Genomic DNA, 21913 nt, shown 5'->3' with positions numbered 1-21913 from the left:
GTCTAGCAGCGAGTGGCAGCTGGGCTGAGAGGTTCACTTTCTTGGAGAATCTGTCTCTCTCTTGGTTCCCCCCCTGGACCCAAAAGCTAGGTGTGTATGTATAGCGTGATCGTAATGGAGCTGTACACAATCATTGTATTGAGACGGAGTGGGAAATGAGGTTCAGGGGCAGCCCTTAAATTACTCCACGCGGTCATGTATGTGATGTTCATCCCTCATCCCAGGCTACATCTGTTTTCTTTCAAACGGGCCAGCAGAGGGACGCAGTCTTTGATTTCGAACCAGTATCCTCGCATATACGGAAGACCCTCTCGCTATCTCAACACCTGGTTTCCACCCAGACTTGCGTAGTCATGACTCCTTCGTCGGTCTAACATGATGATTTGGTCGTGGCAGAGAAAAAAAAGGGGGCCGGCCAAAAAGCATGGCGCGATGGCGGGCTTGACCTCGGACGTTTCGCCTACGAGTAGGTGGTGCCCTCTGGAGGCTGGGGCAGCTTCTTGTTGGCGGGAGCAGCCATGTACCTAGGGCGATACAAAGATCAATAAGTGGTCACTGGCCATCTTCACCTGTCCTGTGCATCTGCGTGACGGTCCAACTCACCTCCGCAGTTCGATGAGAACGGTCTCCATGGTGTTCTCGCGCTTCCAGCCGGCCAGGCAGGGGAGCATCGAAGGGTCGACGTTGCCGTTGCGCTGGTCGACGGCGGGAAGGTTGATCTGGCTGACGAACTGAATGGTGGGAGGCTTGTCGGGGTAGCTCTCTCCGCAGTGCATCTTGACACTGTAGATGCGGTTCTCGTGGACTGACTGTTATGCATGTCATATCAGCCCAAGAAGGTAAGCAAATGGAGGAGGAGAAGAATTATGCGGGCAGGAAGAGGCGGCGTACGTGGGGAGGACCGAGGATGGTGCCGTTCCACCTAGACATGAGAAGATCATCGGGATCCTCCAGACCATAGCTGCACGCCTCAGCGCCAAGGCCCTTTTCGCCCTTCTCGAGCTCCTCAAGGAGGCGAAAGTTGCGGGGAACCTTGGCCATTATTGCGAGAGAGGATGGTGTGAATTTGTCGTGGGGCGGGGGAAGGTGTGCGCTTCTTCTTTTCTTAGGCTCTGCGCGTGTAATCGTATGGTCCTGTCCTCTGCAATGATGCAAGGAAGAGGGCAGTGAAGTAGCAGTGGAGGAGGTACGCACAAGATACACGCTCGCGGTCGTAGTATGTATACGGTTTGCGTCAGACAGACGAGGCCTCTGGCGAGAGCAAGGTAAATGGCGGGGCACAAGCCAGCGCCGCCAGAAAGGTCCGCCGGCAAGCGTTGCTAAGCAATGAGGAAGGAGCAGCCCACTTCCTATTCCCGTCCTTGCCAGTTCTGACGTTATCGGTGGTACCTGCCACTGATTCCACTCAGATATCGGTTGAACATCGGCAATCCACCTTTCCCCCAACAAGAGACGATTCCAGAGCTCTCCAATCTCAATTACGACGTACCGAGTTATTGCTCGCTCTGTTTCCTTCCCAAACAGCCTCTCCCTCCTAGGAGTCTTCTCTCAGCACATCCCTCTCCGCCGAAACTCCCCTCCGAACCACGACGAATACCCGATATACGCGGTGCCCGACGGTGGAGGCAGCTCCGATCTGAAAACAGCGAAACGACAGACTGCCGACACCAGCCCCGTCGTCTCCCGTCGTCATGTCCGCTCAATTGACCCGAACTGTCGCCCACAGGGCTCCCCTAGCTACTCGGCAGCTGGCCCGAGCCTCTACCCCTTCCGCCTTCACCCGTCGTCATCTCTTTACATCGCCCGGTTTGTCGACCCCTACCGGTGCTTCGGCCGGTGCCGCGTCGTATCTGGGCAGCGGCTTCTCTCCCTCGGGCCCGCTGCCCACCTACTTCCAGAGGCAGAGGCTGCCCGCCAACACGGTGATCCGCTTCGTACCCCAGCAGACGGCATGGATTGTCGAGCGGATGGGAAAGTTCAACCGCATACTCGAACCCGGACTGGCAGTGTTGGTGCCCTTCATCGACCGCATTGCCTACGTCAAGAGCCTCAAGGAGGTGGCTATCGAGATCCCCAAGCAGAGCGCCATCACGGCAGACAACGTGACGCTGGAACTCGACGGTGTTCTGTACACGCGCGTCTTTGACGCCTACAAGGCCAGCTACGGCGTTGAGGATGCCGAATACGCCATCTCGCAGCTGGCGCAGACGACGATGCGCTCCGAGATTGGCCAGCTGAGCCTCGACCACGTGCTCAAGGAGCGCGCCGCCCTCAACACCAACATCACGGCCGCCATCAACGACGCCGCCGAGGCCTGGGGGGTCACTTGCCTCCGCTACGAGATCCGCGATATCCACGCCCCTGCCGCCGTCGTTGAGGCGATGCACCGCCAGGTCACAGCCGAGCGCTCCAAACGTGCCGAGATCCTCGACTCCGAGGGCCAGCGCCAGAGCGCCATCAATATTGCTGAGGGAAAGAAGCAGAGTGTCATCCTGGCGTCCGAGGCCCTGCGCTCAGAGCGCATCAACACGGCCGACGGTGAGGCTGAGGCTATCCGCCTGCGCGCCGCCGCCACCGCCGAGGGTATCGACGCCGTCGCCCGCAGCATCACGGCCGGCCAGGCTGGGGCCCAGAGCGCCATGTCCCTCAACATTGCCGAGAAGTACGTCGACGCCTTCTCGAAGCTCGCCAAGGAGGGGACCTCGGTTGTCGTTCCCGGCAACGTCGGCGACATCTCGGGCATGATCGCCTCAGGTCTCAGCGTCTATGGCAAGATCAACGAGGCGCAGGCCAAGTCGGCGGCCAAGAAGGCGGTTGTCAGCGAGGAACCTGCTACCGACTCCGATCTCGATAACACTTCCGACGTACACTCACAATCCCAGCAGGAAAAGAAGGACGCCATGAGGGAAACCATGCTTGACGGGTTCCACCAGACGGCTGGGCATCGGTAAACTCTCTACAGGAGAGGAGAACGATACCAGAGACAACAACATTTACCACATCCCCTTTGTCTATCCTCTGCGCCCAGAAGAACACAATAATCTACGCACACAAGACCGAAGCATGCACATGGCCTAGTTACACAAGACATGTACCAGCTTGTTCGCGATGCCTCGAGGGGGTGGATAGCAGAGTGGAAGAAGAAGCAAAGCAAAACAAAACAAGAAAAAGTCACAACTCAACACCTCCCTCCTCTTCATGTCGCACAATATAAAACATGTATCCTAACTGTATCATGGTAGCAAATGTATTATCTTCTTTCGTTCTCGAGGATGCTCAAGACTCGCAACGTCTCACATGACACTGACACTCTTGACATTACACACAAAGCGTGATACGAAAGAAAGGCTAACTCGGGTAAGCAACATTTGAGAGACAGCCCAGGGTAGAGGCCGCCTTACAGGCCAAGAATCAGGGCACAAACAATGCCCACAGCCAGACCCGATACTCCCAGTCTCCCGGCCTCCCCGCTAGGTCCGTCATTATTGTCGGCGCCGCTGTCGCTGCCGCTGCGATCGTCATTGCCGCCACCACCAAGCCCATCGACGCTGGAAGGGCGGGGCCTCTGAGAGCCAGACGAGGGCGAAGACGTAGCCGTGCCGACAGGCTCCTCCTCCTCGGTAGAAGAAGCTGAGAAGGATGTCTCTGTCGCAGTGGCGCTGCCGAACCCGGTCGGCGTGGTGGCAGTTGCCGCCGTCCTGGTGACGGCCGAGGTCATGGAGTACGTGGTGGTGGCACCGCCTTCGTCGCCGCCGGTGCGGCTCCCGTTGCGGCACTTGCCGTCGGCCGTGCACGTCCGCCCGGCATCGCAGTAGTACCCGTCTCCGCAGCAGACGCTCCCCTCGGGCATGCAGTACTCGTCACCGCAGGGCTCCTTGCCGACGTCGCACGCCCTCCGGCACGTGCCGTCGGCCACGCACGTCCGTCCAGCATCGCAGTAGTGCTCGCCGTCGTTGCAGCACACGCTCCCCGCGGGCATGCAGGCGCCGCCGCACTCCTCCTGGCCGACGTCGCACTCGTCCGATACGCTGCCGCATACGTTTCCAAGCTGGCAGCACCCGCCGGGGATGCAGTACTTGCCCAGCGCGCAGTACGTTCCGTTGCCGTCCTTGCAGCACGTCCCCGTCAGAGGTATGCACCAGTCGTCGTCGCACTCGGTGTAGCCCAATGTCGCACGTGCTGGCTGCCAAGCCAAATGTCAGGCCCGGTAGGCCGTCGACAACGGCTCCCACGACAGCCAGGTTCTTCTGCCGGCCCTTTTGAAGGGTTTTGCCTGTGCCGGCGGCGGAGATGCCCGTCAGGGCGAGAAGGACGAGTGCTGCTCTGGAAAGCATGGTATTTTTCTAGCCGATGCTGGGGGGAAATGACAAAAAAACAGATATTTACATGAATAGACAGATGAAAATCAAGATACGCATAGAGATAGAAAAGATATAGGATGGGTTGTTCCGCAACAACGAGGACAAAGATGACCACCGAGTAACAGCACCAGCTGTACATAAGAGGCGTGACCGGGGGGGGGGGGGGGGGAATCATATCATGCCTGTCTTTTAAGCTTGTTCATCTTACCCACACGTATCTGGGTCAGACGACCATGTGTAATAGTCAGCCTTGTCATGATACATATATCCATCGATCGATTTATCCCTGTGCCCTTGGCTTTCGGACGGTGTATAGTAAGTATGAAGCTCTCGGATATGCATATTTCCAACCATGTCGGACACCAATGCAGGGCGATATTATATGTAAGCATTATTTGTGTCTGTATATCCTTGGGAATCATTTCCGATATTAAATTTTTCTTTCGAAAAAAAAAAAAAAAAAGATTCAAAAGGAAAAAAACCCCCGTCGTTTTGTTGCTTTAATATCAAGAATGTCAAATCTGTCATGGTCGGATAGTTAAAAATGTCCGACTAGTTTCCACGCCGATAAGAGCTTGCATCAATTTGATCGTCTTGCATCGGATACGACGTATTATTGTATTCCGTATCCGTTGATTGAATAAAGGGGCTACAGGGGTATTATTCCCAACGACCCGACAGTCTAGTCTGGTCTTTGAACGGCCTGCTGCGTAGAGATCACGTCCCGTGTGGGACAGGGCGTTTGGTCATCTATACGTATTATGTGAGAGATCCCTACCACGATAGGATAGCAGGGGCGTAGAACATATAAAACTTCCGTAATGAGCATGCAACGCGATGAGAGCAATCATGTGTTTATGTGAGCACCACCAGTTAGATCGCTTGCCGGTATGATGATGCATTCGACCGACTCTCAGGCTCCGAACTTCTTTCAACTATTATGCATCTTCGATAAAATAGTCTGGAATCATGGGAACACTCAGTAGTGGAAGGAGAAGACAAACACGGCGAGTCCAAGAGTCATTGAGATTGAGCCAAGCACACACTAGATTTCGTGATTCGACTAAGCTGACCTGCATGCATGAGGCGTGGAACAATGATTGAGCCGTCTGACCTTATTTCGAAGATGAAACTAGGGGGGGGGGGGAAGCAGGTGACGACAAAGAGCAAGAATCTCAGAGAAGAACCTCCTGGCTAACTGATGTACCCACCAGCTCTTCACAGGCAAATGTCGCATTGAGCTTCTCCCCGCGCCGTCCCGCCCATCTGACGACCATCTCCTTACCACCCTCCAGCCTCCTGACACTACCCCGCCAGAACCACACCAAGCGGCCGTCCTGGCCCTCGACGACGAGCGTGGTCCAGGGATACCTCTTCCTCCACTGGGGGGGGTCTTCATTCTCGTAGCCGATGACGATGCGGGCAATCCATAATGGGCTGCCTTCCGTCTGATCATCAGCAGCCGCGCCAAGCATCCTCACGACGTCGACTTTCAGACGTAGGAGCGGGAAACCGGCCAGCTGACGGAGAACCGTCTGTCCAAACGGCGGGTTGCGGGTGAGAAGCCGCTCGATGTGGTAAAACTCGAGGTTGGAAAGCTGCCTGACTGTGCGCACCCCTGCTGCGACGAGCCTCTCCATCTTGACCCGTCCTATACCGTCCACCTGCACGAGCTCCATGCCCCTCCCGTCCCACACGCCGGCCCTGACACTGCGCAGCACATCGAGCGCCACGCCGACCCCGCGCCCGTCGAGCCGCTGGCCGAGGATATCGACGATACAGCGCAGCACGCGATCAACGACGGCATAGATCCGCCCACGCTCCTGGAGCAGCTCCTTGCGCGCCGAAGCCGTGAGCCTGTTCGGCCACCCAGTACTCCCCAGAAGATCAACCTGAACCAGGAGGAAGACCTTGTGCCAGGGCTGAGTGACGGCCTCGCGGCGCACGAGGTACGGGATCTGTGTGTTCTCGTTGATGTGGCGGAAGAAGGCGCGCTCGACCTGCTTGATGGAGAATGAGCGGGTTTCCGTCGCGTGGCAGGCTGTCTCGAGGACGGTGCGTCTGTCGGGCTTGCTCGGGATGGAGGAGAGGGTGCGGATGGTGGCCGGGGACAGTTTGTGTCGAAGCTGGATCTCGTGGAGGGTCAGAGTGTCGGCCGATGTCGATGGGGGTTCCATGGCGTCGGTGTCTGAAGGCGTCGCTGAATCTATAGACGGTTTACTTCTGAGAAGACGATTCCGGGCCTTCGACGTGGGCTGAAGTGACGCAAGACGTGGTGGGAGCGCATGTTGAATGAGGAAGGCACGACCTGCTGCGGCCCTTCCTCATTGCCCAGCCCAAGAGGTAGAGAGTTCCTTCCCTCTCAGCATCAATCATGCGACATGATAGATACCCCGCAGTCTCACTCCACTTCCCTCATATCGAGGGTCGTGAAGAGTTCCTCGATACTAGTAGCACACTGCACGTATATCCAACATGTGTTCACGGGGCATTGAAAAAAAAAAGGGGGGGGAGGGGGCGGCGGAATGGTAGTTGACCAGCATTCTTTGTATTTACATGCGCACGATGACGCTTTGGCTATAACACTATAGATAAAATGAACAGAAAGAGAAGAGAAGAGACAAGAGAAGATTGTATGTACGCATCTCAGATGCCAAGATCAGATACAGGAGACGGATGGGCATGAAGACATCCCCCTCTTTACCAGGTAAGAGTGGCACCGGCATCGGCGACGGCGCTGGCGACCTTGGCGCTACCGACGAGGGTGTAGGTGTAAGGCAGGCTGGAAGAAGACAGGTCACCGGTGGGGGCGGTGTTGGTGCCGTCGCCGAGGTCGACGTCGTTGACGTTGGCGAAGCCGGTGTCGTCGGAGTACTCGGCGACGATGGCGGTCTCGGTGTTGACGAACTGGGTGGACTCGACCAGGACCTGGGCGGCCATGCGGGTGTTGACGGCGGAGCTCTCGATGGTGTCGTAGTAGTTGTTGAAGATGTGGACGGTGCCGAAGCGGACGCTGGGAGCGCGCGAGTTGATGTTCTCCCAGTGGTTGTTGGCGTAGGTGATGGTGAGGTGGCCGGTGTCCTGGTCGGCGTTGGAGTCGGAGTGGCCGATGAGGGAGGCCTTCCAGGCGTCGTGGAAGTAGGTGTTGGAGACGGTGATGTAGTCGGAGCCGCGCTTGACGTCGAACAGGCCGTCGTAGTCGTCCTTGCCGGCGGTCAGGTCACCCGACAGGTCGCAGTGGTCGACCCAGACGTGCGTCGAGGTCTCGATGCCGATGCAGTCACCGACATCGGCGGGAACGAGCCCGATCTTGAGGTTGCGCACGATGACGTTGTCGACCTTGCGGATGTTGATGGCGATGCCCGTCAGCGACGCGCCGCCCGAAGCACCGACAATGGTCGTGTCGGACGTCGGCTCGATCTCGCCAGAGTCCGAGATGTCGCCAGACACGACGATGACCTTGGGGCCGTCGGCCTGGGCCGCCTCGCTGAAGGAGGCAAAGTCGGTCACGGTGGTGGTCGTGCCGCCCGCTCCGCCAGTCGTGCCGCCGTTGCTGGAAGCGTAGCCGATGTCGCAGGCCTCGGTGATGCTCGCCCGCTTCTCCAGCGTGCGCTTGTCCACCTTGTTGATGGTGGGGGTAGGAGAAGCCATGGCGACGCCGGCGAGAACGAGGATCTGAGAGAACTTCATTTTTTCTTGAGTTGAGAGAGAGAGAGAGAGAGAGAGGCTGTTTCTTGTAGCTCTTTTAACGAAGCAGAGAAAGAAGGTGTTGGAAAGAAGGTGAATGGAAATAGCGGTTCCGGCCGGTAAGTGAATGTAAAAAAGATGTTATAAGAAAGAAGCGATGGTCAACTGTTGATTCAAGAGCCTGTCTTGCAGAGGGAAAGAAGAAGAGTGTTTAGATTCGTGGTCGGCCGTGGCCTTTATATACACATCATAGACGGCATCATCAACCCCCTTGGAGGAAACAAGAAGAAGCAGAGAAAAAGGAGTGAAGCCTGACGAAATTGCCTCGGTTCCGAATCGCAACCCCCACCGTCCGCCCGTCTGTGTGCCGAATAGATGGAAGATCTCCACACGGACCGGGGTTCTTACCTGAAAAGCACACGCGTTCATCATACGACGTGCTAGTTCAAGGCGTGGGAGCCGCCTGTACTCGCAGATGTGCTGAGCTGTCTTGACCTGTGGCCGGACAGAATTGATGGGTGCCAAGATGGCTCTCGTTTGAGTTATGGTGTTTTCTGGTTGTTGGTGTAGACGAATTGCTCCGGCGTTTCCATATTAGTTTCGACATTCTGGCGCAGCCGCGCAGCGTTTGGTGTTGTTTTTTTCCTCCCCCTGAAACGTAATACAAATTAAGTTTTTTTTTATACTCAAAACGGGAATCCCATAAATAATATCATAAATGAATAAATATATTCGGAATAGGCTCACACGGGATTGCGTCGCCGTCGACGTATTCCTCAATATAGGAGAAACCATAAAAGGGGAGGGGGGGGGGGGAAGAGGTTTCCCAAATTTGTTCACAAGCAAAGCCCAAATTGTGTAAACGAAACGTCCGAAAACCGGTCGTTCGTCAGGGCCGGGGATCCAGACTTGTCCATCGACAGTGAATGAGAACAAATGTCCTGTTTATGCTGTACAGTATCAATAGTATTATTCTTATTATTTTTATGTCGATGTCAGGAGATGATGGTTCGTCTTCGTCCATGTACGTTGCTCATGCCATTCGCAGCAAGGGGCAAGGGTCTCTGCGTGACCTCATCCCTACCTACGCCAATTCTCGACCGAGTCGCACCATGGACGCCCAAGAGAGCAGCAGTGCGCTCGATTGAAGCGTGTGCACGTCCACGCAGTTCATGCTCACGCCCAGTCCACCCTTGACCAGCACGTGTGGCACAACTCCTCTGTCGTACGAGGTCAATGCATGCATCCCGTGGGCTGTCGAGACTTGACTCTTCACTCTTCACTCCATTCAGCCCATCGGTAGTCCCCTCCTCCTCCTCCTCCTCCTCCTACTACTACTACTACTACTACAAGGCATTGCTCGGAAAGGTTTAATCATTACACACAGTCTCGGTCATGTACACCCAATGAGAAAGAAGGGGGGGGGATATTCCGTAAAGTAGTAATGCCCGCACAGTTGAGAAAAAATGCCCTCTTCAGTGCTCGTCGGATGCTCGTCATGTCTGCCCCTCAGCTCGGATGAAGTTAAGCGGTTGAGTCCCGAAACGCTTGGCGCTTCATCATGAAACCCACTCGTCAGCAAGCACACACGCTCAGTATTCTCTACCTGTATGGCTGTATCGGTCTGTCGGAGGTCGCATTACGCATGCACCTTTTCTTGAAACAGCCACCATACATACACATACGGCACATTCCTTTTATTCAATCCTCTAGACTAATACTAGTAGCTCAATCCCATCCCCCTTCGTTCCGGACTACGAGTATTATATCCAAGTTTGGTTTTTTTTTCCCCATCTCAGCTTGGAAAAAGCAATGCCATTTACCCTCTTTTCTCTCTTCTCCTGGACAAACTATTTTGTCTATGGCCTGAGGCCAATGGGATCACGTGGTTCACGTGGCTCAGCCCTTGTTCTCTTCATCTCATATCCATGTGCTCCAGCTAGCTAGATAAGAGGATCATCATCATCATCATCATCACCATCACCATTTTCTACCTCTTCTGTGCCTCCTCTAGTGCCCAACACATTTTTTCTTGTTTTTTTTCTCTTATGCGTTTCATTCGTTTCTTCTATCATGCGTTTCATTCACTGAGCTGATACAATAGAAGAAGAAAACCTTTGGCTGCCCCCCCCCCCCCTTTTTCTCTCTGTCTCTATCCTCTCACGAGTCTCATTCACCGGCGTTGGTTCCTGTATATGTACAGCCGGTACGCCCCTTGTACGAATTAGGCACTGGCCGAAAAAGAAGTGTGTGACTGCTGCACCCAACCGTTGACAATTATGCAGGAACAAAAGCGCCCTTGGCCAGCCACCAACAGCCAAATCCCTTAGCATCAGCTTGTCAGAGACAGAGGGGGGGGGAGATGAATTAACCTTTTTCCTTGGCTTTGCATCGTCCGACGGCTTAACAGACTCGTCCAGTCGAGCTACAAGCATTGTCGGAACGTGGCATGGCCGGAGGGGTATTCAGTATTCTAGTCTATACGCAACTAAAAGCCTGAAAGCATCTTCGAGCATCAAGTACAAAGTAATATCGGCAAAAATGCAAAAAAGACAAAAACACTCTAAACAGTTGTCATTCCTTATTAAAAGTTGTAAGCTACCTCCTAGTACATAATGCGACATCTAGTAACACGCTGGCTGAACACCGATGCAGGGTAAAACGCAGAGGGGGGGGGGGGGGGGCGGCGTTGAGGGGGGGTAAACAAAAGTAGTTATAAAAAAAAAACGAAAAAGAAAACAGTAACAGCAGACCTCCCCTCACCATTGCACCTCGAAGTCTCGGAGTCTCAAAATGCTGCCATCCGCTCGTACCAGGCCAGTCCCGCTGCTCTGTATACGTTAGCGATCAGCTTGAAATTGACTAGTCAAATCCTATGTAAATTAGACCGTCTTTTTTTTGGCTTGTGCTCGTTCAATATCCTCGCTGTCGAGGCTGCCTATCATCCTCGGTCTCCTCCTCTTGCTCGGCGTCCTTCCATCATGGCCCTTGGGTATGTCATACTAACTACATATTTGCTTTCGTAACTGTGTAAAAGAAGAAGAGAAGAAAAAAACGTGTACATTCAGAATAAAAAGAAAGAGATGCGATCAAAAATCAAAAGGTCAGAGACGGAACACGCTTAGATGGCCTGAGCAATGACGACAGCAGCGACACCGGCGAGAGCGACGCGGCCGAGAGAGGCAAATAGGCCAGCGGCGGCGGCCTCGGGGACGTCAGAGCCGGTAGCAGATGAGTCGGAAGACGTCGAGGTCGGGGTGGTGGTGCTGTTGCCGGAGTCAGAGCTGCCAGACGAGGCGCTGGGGGTGGCAACAGTGGTGGAAGCAGAGCTGGAAGCAGTCGTCGACTTGTCGTCGCCATCGCTGGTCGAGGTGGCGTCCGACGAGTCCGACGTCTTGGAGGAGTTGCTGCTGGAGGTGGCCGTGGCCTTGCCAGACGAGGTAGTGGTGTCGTCGTTGTCGTCGTCGTTGTCATCGTCATCGCCGTCGTCGTCGGTGCTGGTGCCCTTGATGACCTTGATGCTCTCGAAGGAACCAGTCTTGTCAGACCAGACGTACTCCTTGATCGAATCCTTGGTGGCCGAGTCACCACCGGCGTAATCGGTGATCGAGATGGACTTGTACCAGGCATTGAAGGGAGCCTCGGAGAAGTCGGTGTAGCCACCGGCCCATTCGACGGTGCCCTCGTTGGTGTTCTTGCCACCGCCGACCCAGGTACCAAGCTTGACCTCCATGGGGGTCTGGGGGTAGCGGCTTCCGCCCTGGGCGTCGGCGTATTTGAGGGTACGGAGGACGTTGTCGTCGACGGACCAGGTGATGGCGCTCGAGGTCCACTCAACCGTGTACTTGTGAACAGAGGTCAGGGGGGCCGAGATGTCGTGGTACACGACGCGGTCGTAGGTGGTGGTGTCGCCCTTGCCGTAGTAGTTGGACTGGACCTTGGTGTTGTCTCCACCGATCCACTCCCAGTCAATCTCGTCCAGATCCTTGGACTCGAGGACGACCGAGGTGATGATGCCCTGGCCTTGAGCGGCCTGCATCTCGACCTCGACCTTGCCGAAGAAGATGCGCTTGTGGGTGGCGATGGTCGGGGCCTCGGACTCCTTGGAGATGGAGAAGAGGGCGCCCTTGTCATCGTACGAGATGGTGGTGCCGGGCAGGGCCTCGAAGAGATCACAATCACCGTCGGTCCAGTCGCACTCGCCCTTCTGGTTGCCCAGAGCAGGGTCAGGGTCGCAAGCTAAGTCGGGTCAGTATGTCTCGATATCACCATTTATTTGACTTGCCTTCCAAACCATGAGGGAGCGGGGGTGGGAGGGGCACATACTCTTCTCCAAGGGGTTGCAGTCCGTAAAGGTCTGGGCAGCGACCAGGCCAGAGGCGGCGAGGGCCACAGCGACCGAAGTGAGGCCACGGCTGAGCATTGTGAAGCTGTGTGTGTGTGCGTGTGTTCGTCTAGTTTAATTCAGATGGAAGAGTACAGGAGATTCGACGTGGTTCGCGGAAAATGCAACAAGCACTTGTCAGAGCGAGAGTGTGTGCGTGTGCGTGTGGTACGAGTGAGGAATCGGCAAACCACCAACAAAAAAGAGAAGAGTGAAGATGAGGAAAACAGACAAGGCGAGTGAGTTGGAGCAGAGCAGCCAGGTTTGTACTTGTAGCGACTGACAAGACGTGAAGAAGACGGAAGAGGAATAAAGAGAGATGCTATGAGAGCGGTTGACTGGGGGAACGGGAGGCGAGGGCATGTCTTATCATTCTCTTGTCTCCATATGCCTGCGGCCCTTGCACTGCCAACGGGCGGTGGATCCAGCTCTTTCTAGGCCAAGGGATTGGGCAGGTGGTAAGGGCGTGTGTAGCTCTCTGTGAGGAAGGAGGGGGGGGGCCAACTCGAGAGGGGGGTGTGCGTATCTGTCTCCTCTGTCTGTCTGCCGGCCGTTGTTCAACTGCTGACAACTGTCTGTCAGGTGCCAAGCGGCTGGCGACGGCCATCCCCAATTAGCATCAACGCCAGGTACCAGATTCAGAGGCAGCCAAAGGGAACAATGACAGAGTCAAACACACGCGCACACACGCACGCCCCCCCCCCCCCCCCCCCCCCCGAGAGTGCAAGGGCCCCAGAGGATCAGCACAAGGCCAATCAATCATTGGCCCTATCCGCCACTCCAGGTTCCCAAATAGGATCCGATGGTGACGTTGTGTGGATACCATGATTTTTTCTGTCCCCTAGCAACCCCCTGGCATGTTTTTTTTGGGGACCTCGAGACCTGGGGTGGGGGCCTGGGACCGAGGGAGAGAGAGGAGAGGCTTAGGCTTCGCTTAGGTACTACTCGTCCTCCTTCCTCGTACTTGTAGGCTGAGTGATGGAGAGGCCAGAACGCAGACAGACGGAAAGCACCATGGACCTCGCTCTTGCTGTTCTTTTTGCCCACACACACACACACACTCTCTCTCTCTCTCGCTATTGATGGAGTGCCTTTTTTTTTTTTTTTTTTACGGAATTCAGGTACGTACTTGCCCGCTTTTTGCTCATCATTGTTCCTTCCTTTGGCAATTGGTGAGACATGATACCTAGAGACATGCCAAGGCGAAAGAACAAAAAAGAACGAGAAGGTCAGAAATATTCGTACACACATATTAACCAACAAAACCCCCACCCGGTACAAAGTTGAATTCGTCGTCTCTCATTTTCTCTCCCTGGTCTGGATGTCCGCGATATCCGTCTACTCCGTATTAGTTGACGTCTATTAATACGTACGAGCATTTTTGGGTCCTGGTGTGGTCTTGGAGGAAGTTTTGGGTTTCCTTGGCCTCTTGGCGCAGTATCTTTTGCCCAGGTCTCTTTTGCCCAGGTATCTTTGGCCTGCATGTAATCCGTATTACTCGTACATTTATTTACAGAGCACTCGTAGCGTAGTCTCTCTTTTTTTAACTGTTCGTATACGAGTATAGAAAGACCATGAACCCTAGACTGTCTCTGCCAAGCAACTCGTGTTGAAGAGATTGATCTGGTCAAACACTGTCGATCAACGAGATAACGTCCATGATGAAAGGAAAGAAAGGGAAGAAGAGAAAAAATAAGATCGTACTATCATGTATAGATGGATAACTGACATGGTCTCTTACATGACATCCCGAGCTATTGCGTCTATGGCATCATACCAAGTAGACTACGGATACTCGTACACTGTATCGACTAGCAAACCCCCCCCCCCCCCCCACAATAGATACTCCTCTAGGACACGGTCCCATCAAATCGTATCATGACCCCGGCTCTGTACCACAATGGGCACAGCACGGAGTACGAGCAGTATATGTAATATTGCTCGGGCCAAGATTGTCATATTATCATCTATCGCGCCCGTAAGCAATAGCGTACATGTAGATTATCGCATCATTCATGCCGAGCAATTCATTTTGCAGCCCAGTTGGCAGGCTCATCGTCTTCACTCGTACAATCACGTCGCGGTGTCTATCATGTTGTAGCTGTGCACTCCGCAGTAGTAGCAGTAGTGGTAGCAATAGAGGTAGTATTCCGTAGTAATGCTAGCAACTAGTACTCTGTACGAGTACACGGGTAGTGTCATCGTGGACATTGGGATTTTCCCTTTCCAATTAACCCAGAACAGGCCATTGCCAACTCAGCATACGCACTGGGGACAAAGTCGGTAATGATGTGCTTGACCCCCAGGAGCTTCGATAAGACTCCGCAGAGTCAACTCCGTACGACTTGACACTACTAGTACTTGATACATGCTCCTCCAGACGGTAAGCCTCCTTGACCAGTGCCAACCCTTTGCATTGAGGAGTGCCCTTCCTTCCTGTCGCATCCCCCAGACGCGACCGTGATGCTCTCGGTCCTCGTTGGCTCTCTTGGGGCCATGGCTTACTAAAACCCTTCTCCACCCCTGAGCAGAAAAGGGACCACAAACCCCTGGTGCCGTTCCTTGGCGTCGGCGGTACCAAGTGCAGGTACGGATACGTACCCCTGGCCCTAGTCCGCTATCGCCGCCCATAAAAAAGAAGAAGGAGGAGTGGGAGGGAGAAGAGGAGGAGGAGGAGGAGGAGGAGGAAGACACCACCAGAGAATCATCATGAGAAGAGAGGCGTCCTCGCCAGCGTGAGGATTAATCATAATACGAGTTGCTAGTTGGGCTTGGCCCTGCCAACCCTGAAATGACCCTCTCTCTCTTGCCAAGCAACTTCTCCTCTGAATACTCGTACCTGATGACTGCCGAAATTCATCTACAAGGACAGATTGGAGACCTAAGACTACTGGCATCGTTACTCGCACTCGTGCCGCCTTTTCTAAACCCTCCCCCCGGTCAAAACCTGGCCCACTCCCTTTCTCCTCCCCCTCAGAGGGGTTTCCGAGTTCCGTTATCCCGTCGCGTACGAGCACTCCGTACCTCTCTCACAGTGTATTACTTTTCTGGCAGCCCTTTCTTTTTCACGCATGTTCGTATTGACGTACTTGCAAGTCTATGATGCTCTCACTTTTTTAGAACGCTCGTAAATTCGGCCAGGGGCTTTTTGTCTCCTTCTTTTTTTTCCTGCTTCTCTTTTCGAGGTCCTCTGTTAGCGATGCTTGTGTGTCGTAATCTGTCAAAGGAACGAACGGCCTGTAAATATGAAGCTCGGTCACGGCAGGGTGACAGCCAGAGAGCACACGGTCAGAACACGAGGATCGTCACTGCTTCTTTCCCTTCTACGCATCAAGAGAAGGTCGAACGGACCCAGTGAAAATCAAAACCAAAAATCCACCGTTGGCTTCCTTTTCCTTGTTATCTCTGTAACTTGTTGAAGACGAATGAGAACACCGACAGGTGGCGAGGGAGGGGAATAGAGAAACAAGGAAGAAGCAAAAAAGAAGAGCGATGACAACACTTTGTCTCTCGGTAAAACGTCTGACGGGACAATCATCATCGTACTCAAATCACTAATCTGTACACTCGAAGGATCTACGAACCCATATGACTACTCCATGCGTAGGGCTTACTATCTACGAGGCATTTCAGTTCTGCATTGACAGCATCGACTTCTCTTCCCATTTCTCCCAGGACATCTCATTTAGCTTTACATGTCACTTAACAATAATCAGGGCTGGAAAAGTCGTCGCAAAGAGGTGCATTACCCCCACTATTCCCTTGGCAGAGAGAGGAACTCTGACAACGGCGCAACGTCGTAGCCTGCACTTCGTATTGCGTGGGGCTGTGCGGAATGACTCGGCCTTGGCCTCGGGGGAGGGGAGGCTCCCAAGTCCTAGCCAGCCGGGGTCCAGAACACAGACATTCGTCGCTCTCTCACTCTCCCTTGTGACCATAAAGCCAGCATTGCCGTTCTTGCTTGGCAGGCACCAATACATGTACGGGAGTACAGGCGTACGGGAGTATGAGCATCTTTCCTCTCTTTCGAAATCCCCTTGACTGAATTGGGTGAGTCTGGTGTAACGCGGTTGGCTACCTGTAGGATCCGCATACGGAGATTTTGAAGAAAGACGACAAAAAAGAAAAGCCCTCAAGGATGGCCCGTCATGTGAGAAGCCGTAGAGATGGGAAGAGATGGGATGAGATCCCCCAGCAGTACGAGTAAGTAATAATACGGCCTCCTCCGTGCAGGGACAGTATTAATTGATTACTAGGTCCCCCGTCCTCACGTGTACCACGGTCCACTGCTGCAGAGTACGACGAGTACGGGGTACGGAGTACAGATTACAACTATTGTTAACAGCTGCATTTACAAGAAGCGATACAAGGCCAATACTACACGGGCGCGCGGGTTCCTCGGGGCGCGGTCAGTGATACCTGGAAGCAGTCCTGCGATGGACTCTTCATCTTTTCCCCTCTTCTTCTTCCTCTTCTCCCCCAAATATAGCACACGCTTGTCCAACCAGCCCCGACGCCATCGCGTGTCTATCTATATCCACGTTGCGCCAAGAGGGAGGGGTGGAGGGAAAAATGCTCAGTTTAGATGTCTAAGCCTCACTCTTTGGTCGTCATGCCGCGTTAACGAATCACATCGTCGTCGTCGTCTTTTCTTTTCGGCCTCTCAGTAACTGGTATCCATCTTCTAGACGCCATTTGACGCCGTTGACGCCATTGCTCTGGTTACTCCGTTAACAGATGCTCCGAACACCTGTAGGGGAGCCGGCTGAGACAGCCGCATTCCAGTGCCACGCTCAGGATCGCAGCATCAGCATAGATTAGACTGGTCATGATTCGTAGCACAGGACGACTTCATCAGATGCACCTCCTATCAGCAATATGATGCGTAGTTGCCCACTGCTAGGAGGCAGATGTAAAGAAAGGAGAGGAATCTGCTGAGAGAGATGGAAAGAATTCAACCATCATTCCTCAGGCTTACCTGTAATAGAGAGTGATCGAATGATGTAGCCGTGGAAGTGCGCCCCACGCACGCATCGGCACGGCAACAATGTTGTAGCACAGGTATCCCCGCACGCGTAGACGTACAGTGAGTAGCAGACAATGGCCTGTCGTCAGTCAAGCAACCAGCGCATAATGGCCCGGTTGATTGCGGACAAGACGAATCACATCTTTCGATGAATTGCCGTTGGGAAGTGGCACAGATTATGGCGTGTGCGGAGAAAATGGGTGGTTGGTTACAGGGTAGGCATACCCAGGAGTCAGATGCAGGTCGCGTCCATGCTGATCTGGCTGTTGGGATATCGAACCGTGCAACTATCGCGTCTTCTTCCATGATACCTGTACCCGGATGCATCGTACACCAGAATGATCATCACGGGTTATTGTGGTCTGCTGCCATCAGGTTGTGAGGATCTGGCGCTCGCGACCGCCGAAAGTCCGCATATGGTGACCCAAGGTTGAAGCTCTGTCCAGCAGAATGGTTGCCTCCAGCATACACCCGTCCTGTGAACTTTGACAGGCTATTATGATTCGAAGTTAGCATAAGAGAGGGAAAGCCCCTCACGGGCGCAATTCGTAAGCACATATCAACCATTGATCTCGTAGCATCATCAATTCCACTCTGCCATCCTCATCAGACACAAGATGATAAACATACAAGAGAATGATTGAAAAGAAGGAGAGAGAACAGATAATGCCCGCCCACAACGACATTGAAGCTTTCCACGCCGCCCTCCGCTCCTCCCGTCGCATCATGGCTCTCTGCGGGGCCGGACTCTCCGCCTCCTCGGGCCTTCCCACCTTCCGTGGCGCCGACGGCTTCTGGCGAAGACGAGACGCAACCCAGCTCGCCACGACGGCCGCCTTTCGCAGCGAGCCTGGTCTCGTCTGGCTCTTCTACGCCTACCGTCGACACCTCGCTCTGCGAGCGCAGCCGAACGATGCTCATCGCGCCCTGGCCGCCCTGGCGCGCACCATGGGTGAGCCAGGCTTCTTGTGTGTGACGCAGAATGTAGATGGTATGTACGTACGCTGCTCAACCGTCTTTCGGCAGATTTTTTCTTAATACAATACGGCTAAGAAGCGCGTGAAAAAAAAAGACCTTTCTCAACGTGCTGGACATCCGCCGTCGCAGCTACTCCCCTTCCACGGCTCGCTGTTTGACATCAAGTGCTCTGATGATCGGTGCGCATGGCTCCAGAGATCGAATCGGGATGACCCGTTCTGCCCGGCCCTGGCTTCAGCATCCGTAGATGCACCCCTCGGCACGGTCAATCCCATACTAGACCCTGCCCAGCCTATCCCTCAGATCGAGGCAGATGACATCCCTCATTGCCCGAGCTGCAAGACTGGTCTCCAACGTCCCGGCGTTGTGTGGTTTGGCGAAGACATCGACCAGACGGTAATTGACAAGGCAGATGATTTTCTGACAAGAGATGGCGTGGTACGTCGTCGAAATCCCAATTCATGACCCATCTCTTTCTCTGTCTCTCCCTCTCACAATTCTAACCTCTTGACTCGCATAGGACATGCTCATCGTCGTTGGGACATCGGCCCAGGTCTGGCCGGCCGCAGGGTACATTCTCAAGGCGCGCAGGCGGGGGGCACGCATCGCCGTCGTCGACCCTAATGCTGAGAGCATTGGATCTCTGCACATGGGCGATTTCGCCTTTTCCAGCGACGCTGCGACGTCCTTACCTTCTTTGCTGGAGCCAGTCATTGGCGCACCGCGACCAGATGGAAGCTTCGAGAAGGAGTGATGGGTGATTGTGGAAAGAATGCTCATATTTTCTTCATATGCGAGTGTTGCTTACGTTCACGTAGCGCGCGCAGATACCTGGTGATCATAGATGTGCCTTGACCCCTTCAAGGAATGTCCGCGGCTGTTGTACCGATCTTGATTGTTCTATCTATCTGTCCTTACGAGGCCGTGATGTGTAGTTTTATGTGAGTTGACGATGTTTGCTTGGAGGCCTGAGGCGCAGGCCCCGGACCGGAATAACTATTATACAGACTTTGGTCAGTGTCATGTTAAGTATGCTTGATGGAGTGTGATCGGCATTTGGCTCTTTATTGCTGCCAACCGTTCTGGACGATACGAAGCTGTACGTCGGCCACTTGAACATCATCACCCCATCCGAACCGACCCCGCTATCTCACGGACCTTACGCCAAAGATCATGGACGAAATTGAAGACCTTCGACGAAGACTTCAGGACGCTGAGCGTCAACGCGATGAGGCCGAGCACCAACGCAAAGAGGAGCAACGCCGCCGTGAAGAGGAGCAACGCAGCCGCAAAGAGGAGCAACGTCGTCGCGAAGAGGCAGAAGAACTTGCAGCGACATCACAACAACAGACCCTCCAGCAATATCTCGAAAGCTGCCACTCGCTCCATCTTGCCATGAAAGTGGTGACTGACCCATTCTCGACCACGCAAGGGGTAACTACCTATCCCGTCGGCCGAATCTTCCCTCGACGTATCGTACCCTGGGATGACTTCCCGGCCCTACAGGAGGAGATCTGGAACATGATCCCGGACGACCTGTTCTCCCTCCCTGTGTTCCCGTCACGGCACCAGATGGAATACGTGAAGGACTCCCTTGAGCCTATCAGCAGCGAGCTTGGGCTCCGGTACTTTGAGCATCAAGCTGTCGAGTACGCGGTCCGAAGGTTGGTCAACCAGGCATACACAGATCCGCAGCTGCGGAGCCACCTCGGCCTCCTGGGAACTGTGACGTTTGAGAGCCACACAAACCTCGGTGACACCATCTCAGCACATATGGAGGGCCTATCTCCCGGAGACGGCGCTCCCGCAGCGAGGCCGTCTTCTGGGCAACCGCCAAGGAACCGCCGCAGAGCGAGGGGAAAGGGCAATCTGGCAGACCAGTACTGTATATGCAGGATGTCGGACGGTCAGAATGTGCCAGTGCTCGCCATCGAGTACAAGGCACCGCACAAGTTGAGTGTTGACGAGGTCGTCACTGGCCTTGGTTCAGGGATCCAGCCAGAACACGACGTAATCAACAAGGAGGGCGAAGGTTTCGGCTTCGCAGCCAGGAGACTAGCGGCCGCCGTCGTCACGCAGCTCTTCTCCTACATGATCGGCAAGGGCATACAGTACGGCTACGTATGTACCGGGCAGTCGATCGTCTTTCTCTATATCCCAGACGATCCTTCTACAGTCTATTTCTCGGTATGCGTACCAAACCAGGATGTGCTGGAGGATGACGAGATGAGGCTCTACCGCACAGCCGTGGCACAAGTTTTTGCCTTCACCCTCCAAGCCCTCCGCGCGACGCCGCCACCCGAAGCGTGGCACGACGAGGCTGAGAAGCTTGGTCTCTGGGAGGTCGAGTATGATGACGTTCTCAAGGCCATCCCCGCATCGGACCGTAAACCCAAGGAGCCACGTGCCTCCCCCTACAAGCCGCAGCGCTGGAAGGGGTTCAAGAGAACGCCGATCCAGACTCGCTCCCGCTCCCGCTGCCAGCCACCAGACTCTGCTATACAGCCAGATGAGGCTGACGATGATCCACCTTCCCCAACCCCGAATACCGGCAACCAGAGAAGAGCGCCGACAAGAGCAGCAACAGCAACGGCAGCTGGCTCTGGCAAACGGCAAGGCAAGCAGCAACAGTCAGGATCGGCATCCAAGCCGGACATCCAGAGCCGGCGATACTGCACGCAGCGCTGCCTTCTAGGGTTGGCATACGGTGGAGCCATGGACAGAAGCTGCCCCAATGCGGATTCTCATGGGAAGATACACCTGGAGCGAACCGAGTTCCTTCGACGCATCCGGGATCAGCTGGCCGTGGACCGGGGCCGTGACGCAGACTGCACCCCGCTCCATCGGTCGGGAGCCCGTGGGTCCTTGTTCAAGGTCCGGCTGTCGTCTCACGGCTACACGCTCGTGGCCAAGGGCATGGAGTGCATGGACGTGGGCCACTTGCAGCACGAGAACGACATATACGACCAGCTCCGGCTCATCCAGGGGACATATGTGCCCGTATGTCTCGGCAGCACGGATCTGGTGCGGCCATACTACTATAATAGTGGTGTCTACGTACGCTTCTTGTTCCTCAGTTGGGCCGGACAGCCGCTGTCTCACTGTAGCGACCCGGCTGGCATGGGCGACGCCGTGAGCAAGGCATTCAGGGCACTGCACAGATTTGATATCCTTCACCGCGACGCGGAGCCACGAAACATACTTTTCGATACGGATAGCGGCAATCTCATGATTGTGGATTTTGAGCGTGCAGAGTTCCGCGGTCGCCAGCATCTTGGCTCGATCGACCTTAACGTTCACCGGAAGAGGAAGCGTGGGATGCAGAAGAAAGAGAAGGATGAGTTTGCAAAAGAGTTGGGACATGTCGTGGGGTGTGTTCAAGGTTTGCGGCCTGATCGTTTGCCTGTTGGTTAGTTGGGGGAGGGCTTGGCCGCTGTTCATGGTAGATGTTATATCATGCTTTCCTGGTCACCCCTG

At 54.6% G+C, this 21913-nt stretch overlaps 8 protein-coding genes across 8 annotated transcripts; 3 read left to right on the top strand and 5 right to left on the bottom strand.

Moving 5' to 3' along the window:
- Positions 1-460: 460 nt before the first annotated feature.
- GMORB2_7767 (ubiquitin-conjugating enzyme E2 variant) lies at positions 461-1041 on the bottom strand (the record flags this gene model as incomplete). The annotated part of the gene is made up of 3 exons (XM_035469732.1): positions 461-524; positions 604-809; positions 892-1041. 3 exons carry the CDS (start codon positions 1039-1041, stop codon positions 461-463), a joined length of 420 nt encoding a protein of 139 aa, XP_035320826.1.
- A 650-nt stretch (positions 1042-1691) lies between these two features.
- On the top strand, positions 1692-2951 carry GMORB2_7766 (Regulator of protease HflC, stomatin/prohibitin superfamily; the record flags this gene model as incomplete). The annotated part of the gene is made up of 1 exon (XM_035469731.1): positions 1692-2951. One exon carries the CDS (start codon positions 1692-1694, stop codon positions 2949-2951), a length of 1260 nt encoding a protein of 419 aa, XP_035320825.1.
- A 446-nt stretch (positions 2952-3397) lies between these two features.
- On the bottom strand, positions 3398-4334 carry GMORB2_7765 (uncharacterized protein; the record flags this gene model as incomplete). The annotated part of the gene is made up of 2 exons (XM_035469730.1): positions 3398-4183; positions 4233-4334. The coding sequence occupies 2 exons, from the start codon at positions 4332-4334 to the stop codon at positions 3398-3400; spliced, it is 888 nt and encodes a 295-aa protein (XP_035320824.1).
- Positions 4335-5536: 1202 nt separating this feature from the next.
- GMORB2_7764 (Thermolysin metallopeptidase, catalytic domain) lies at positions 5537-6538 on the bottom strand (the record flags this gene model as incomplete). Its single annotated transcript, XM_035469729.1, has 1 exon — positions 5537-6538. The coding sequence occupies one exon, from the start codon at positions 6536-6538 to the stop codon at positions 5537-5539; it is 1002 nt and encodes a 333-aa protein (XP_035320823.1).
- A 523-nt stretch (positions 6539-7061) lies between these two features.
- GMORB2_7763 (pectate lyase) lies at positions 7062-8051 on the bottom strand (the record flags this gene model as incomplete). The annotated part of the gene is made up of 1 exon (XM_035469728.1): positions 7062-8051. The coding sequence occupies one exon, from the start codon at positions 8049-8051 to the stop codon at positions 7062-7064; it is 990 nt and encodes a 329-aa protein (XP_035320822.1).
- A 3118-nt stretch (positions 8052-11169) lies between these two features.
- On the bottom strand, positions 11170-12471 carry GMORB2_7762 (Glycosyl hydrolases family 16; the record flags this gene model as incomplete). The annotated part of the gene is made up of 2 exons (XM_035469727.1): positions 11170-12287; positions 12375-12471. 2 exons carry the CDS (start codon positions 12469-12471, stop codon positions 11170-11172), a joined length of 1215 nt encoding a protein of 404 aa, XP_035320821.1.
- A 5653-nt stretch (positions 12472-18124) lies between these two features.
- Positions 18125-19190, top strand: GMORB2_7761 (NAD-dependent protein deacetylase, SIR2 family; the record flags this gene model as incomplete). The annotated part of the gene is made up of 3 exons (XM_035469726.1): positions 18125-18449; positions 18531-18874; positions 18957-19190. The coding sequence occupies 3 exons, from the start codon at positions 18125-18127 to the stop codon at positions 19188-19190; spliced, it is 903 nt and encodes a 300-aa protein (XP_035320820.1).
- A 419-nt stretch (positions 19191-19609) lies between these two features.
- Positions 19610-21850, top strand: GMORB2_7760 (uncharacterized protein; the record flags this gene model as incomplete). The annotated part of the gene is made up of 1 exon (XM_035469725.1): positions 19610-21850. One exon carries the CDS (start codon positions 19610-19612, stop codon positions 21848-21850), a length of 2241 nt encoding a protein of 746 aa, XP_035320819.1.
- Between the last annotated feature and the right edge of the window lie 63 nt (positions 21851-21913).

This window comes from Geosmithia morbida (assembly GCF_012550715.1).
Source record: "Geosmithia morbida isolate 1262 chromosome Unknown scaffold_9, whole genome shotgun sequence".
Classification (NCBI taxonomy): domain Eukaryota; kingdom Fungi; phylum Ascomycota; class Sordariomycetes; order Hypocreales; family Bionectriaceae; genus Geosmithia; species Geosmithia morbida.
The sequence above is the reverse complement of the archived record's forward strand: the minus strand, read 5'-3'. Positions and strand labels throughout refer to the sequence as shown.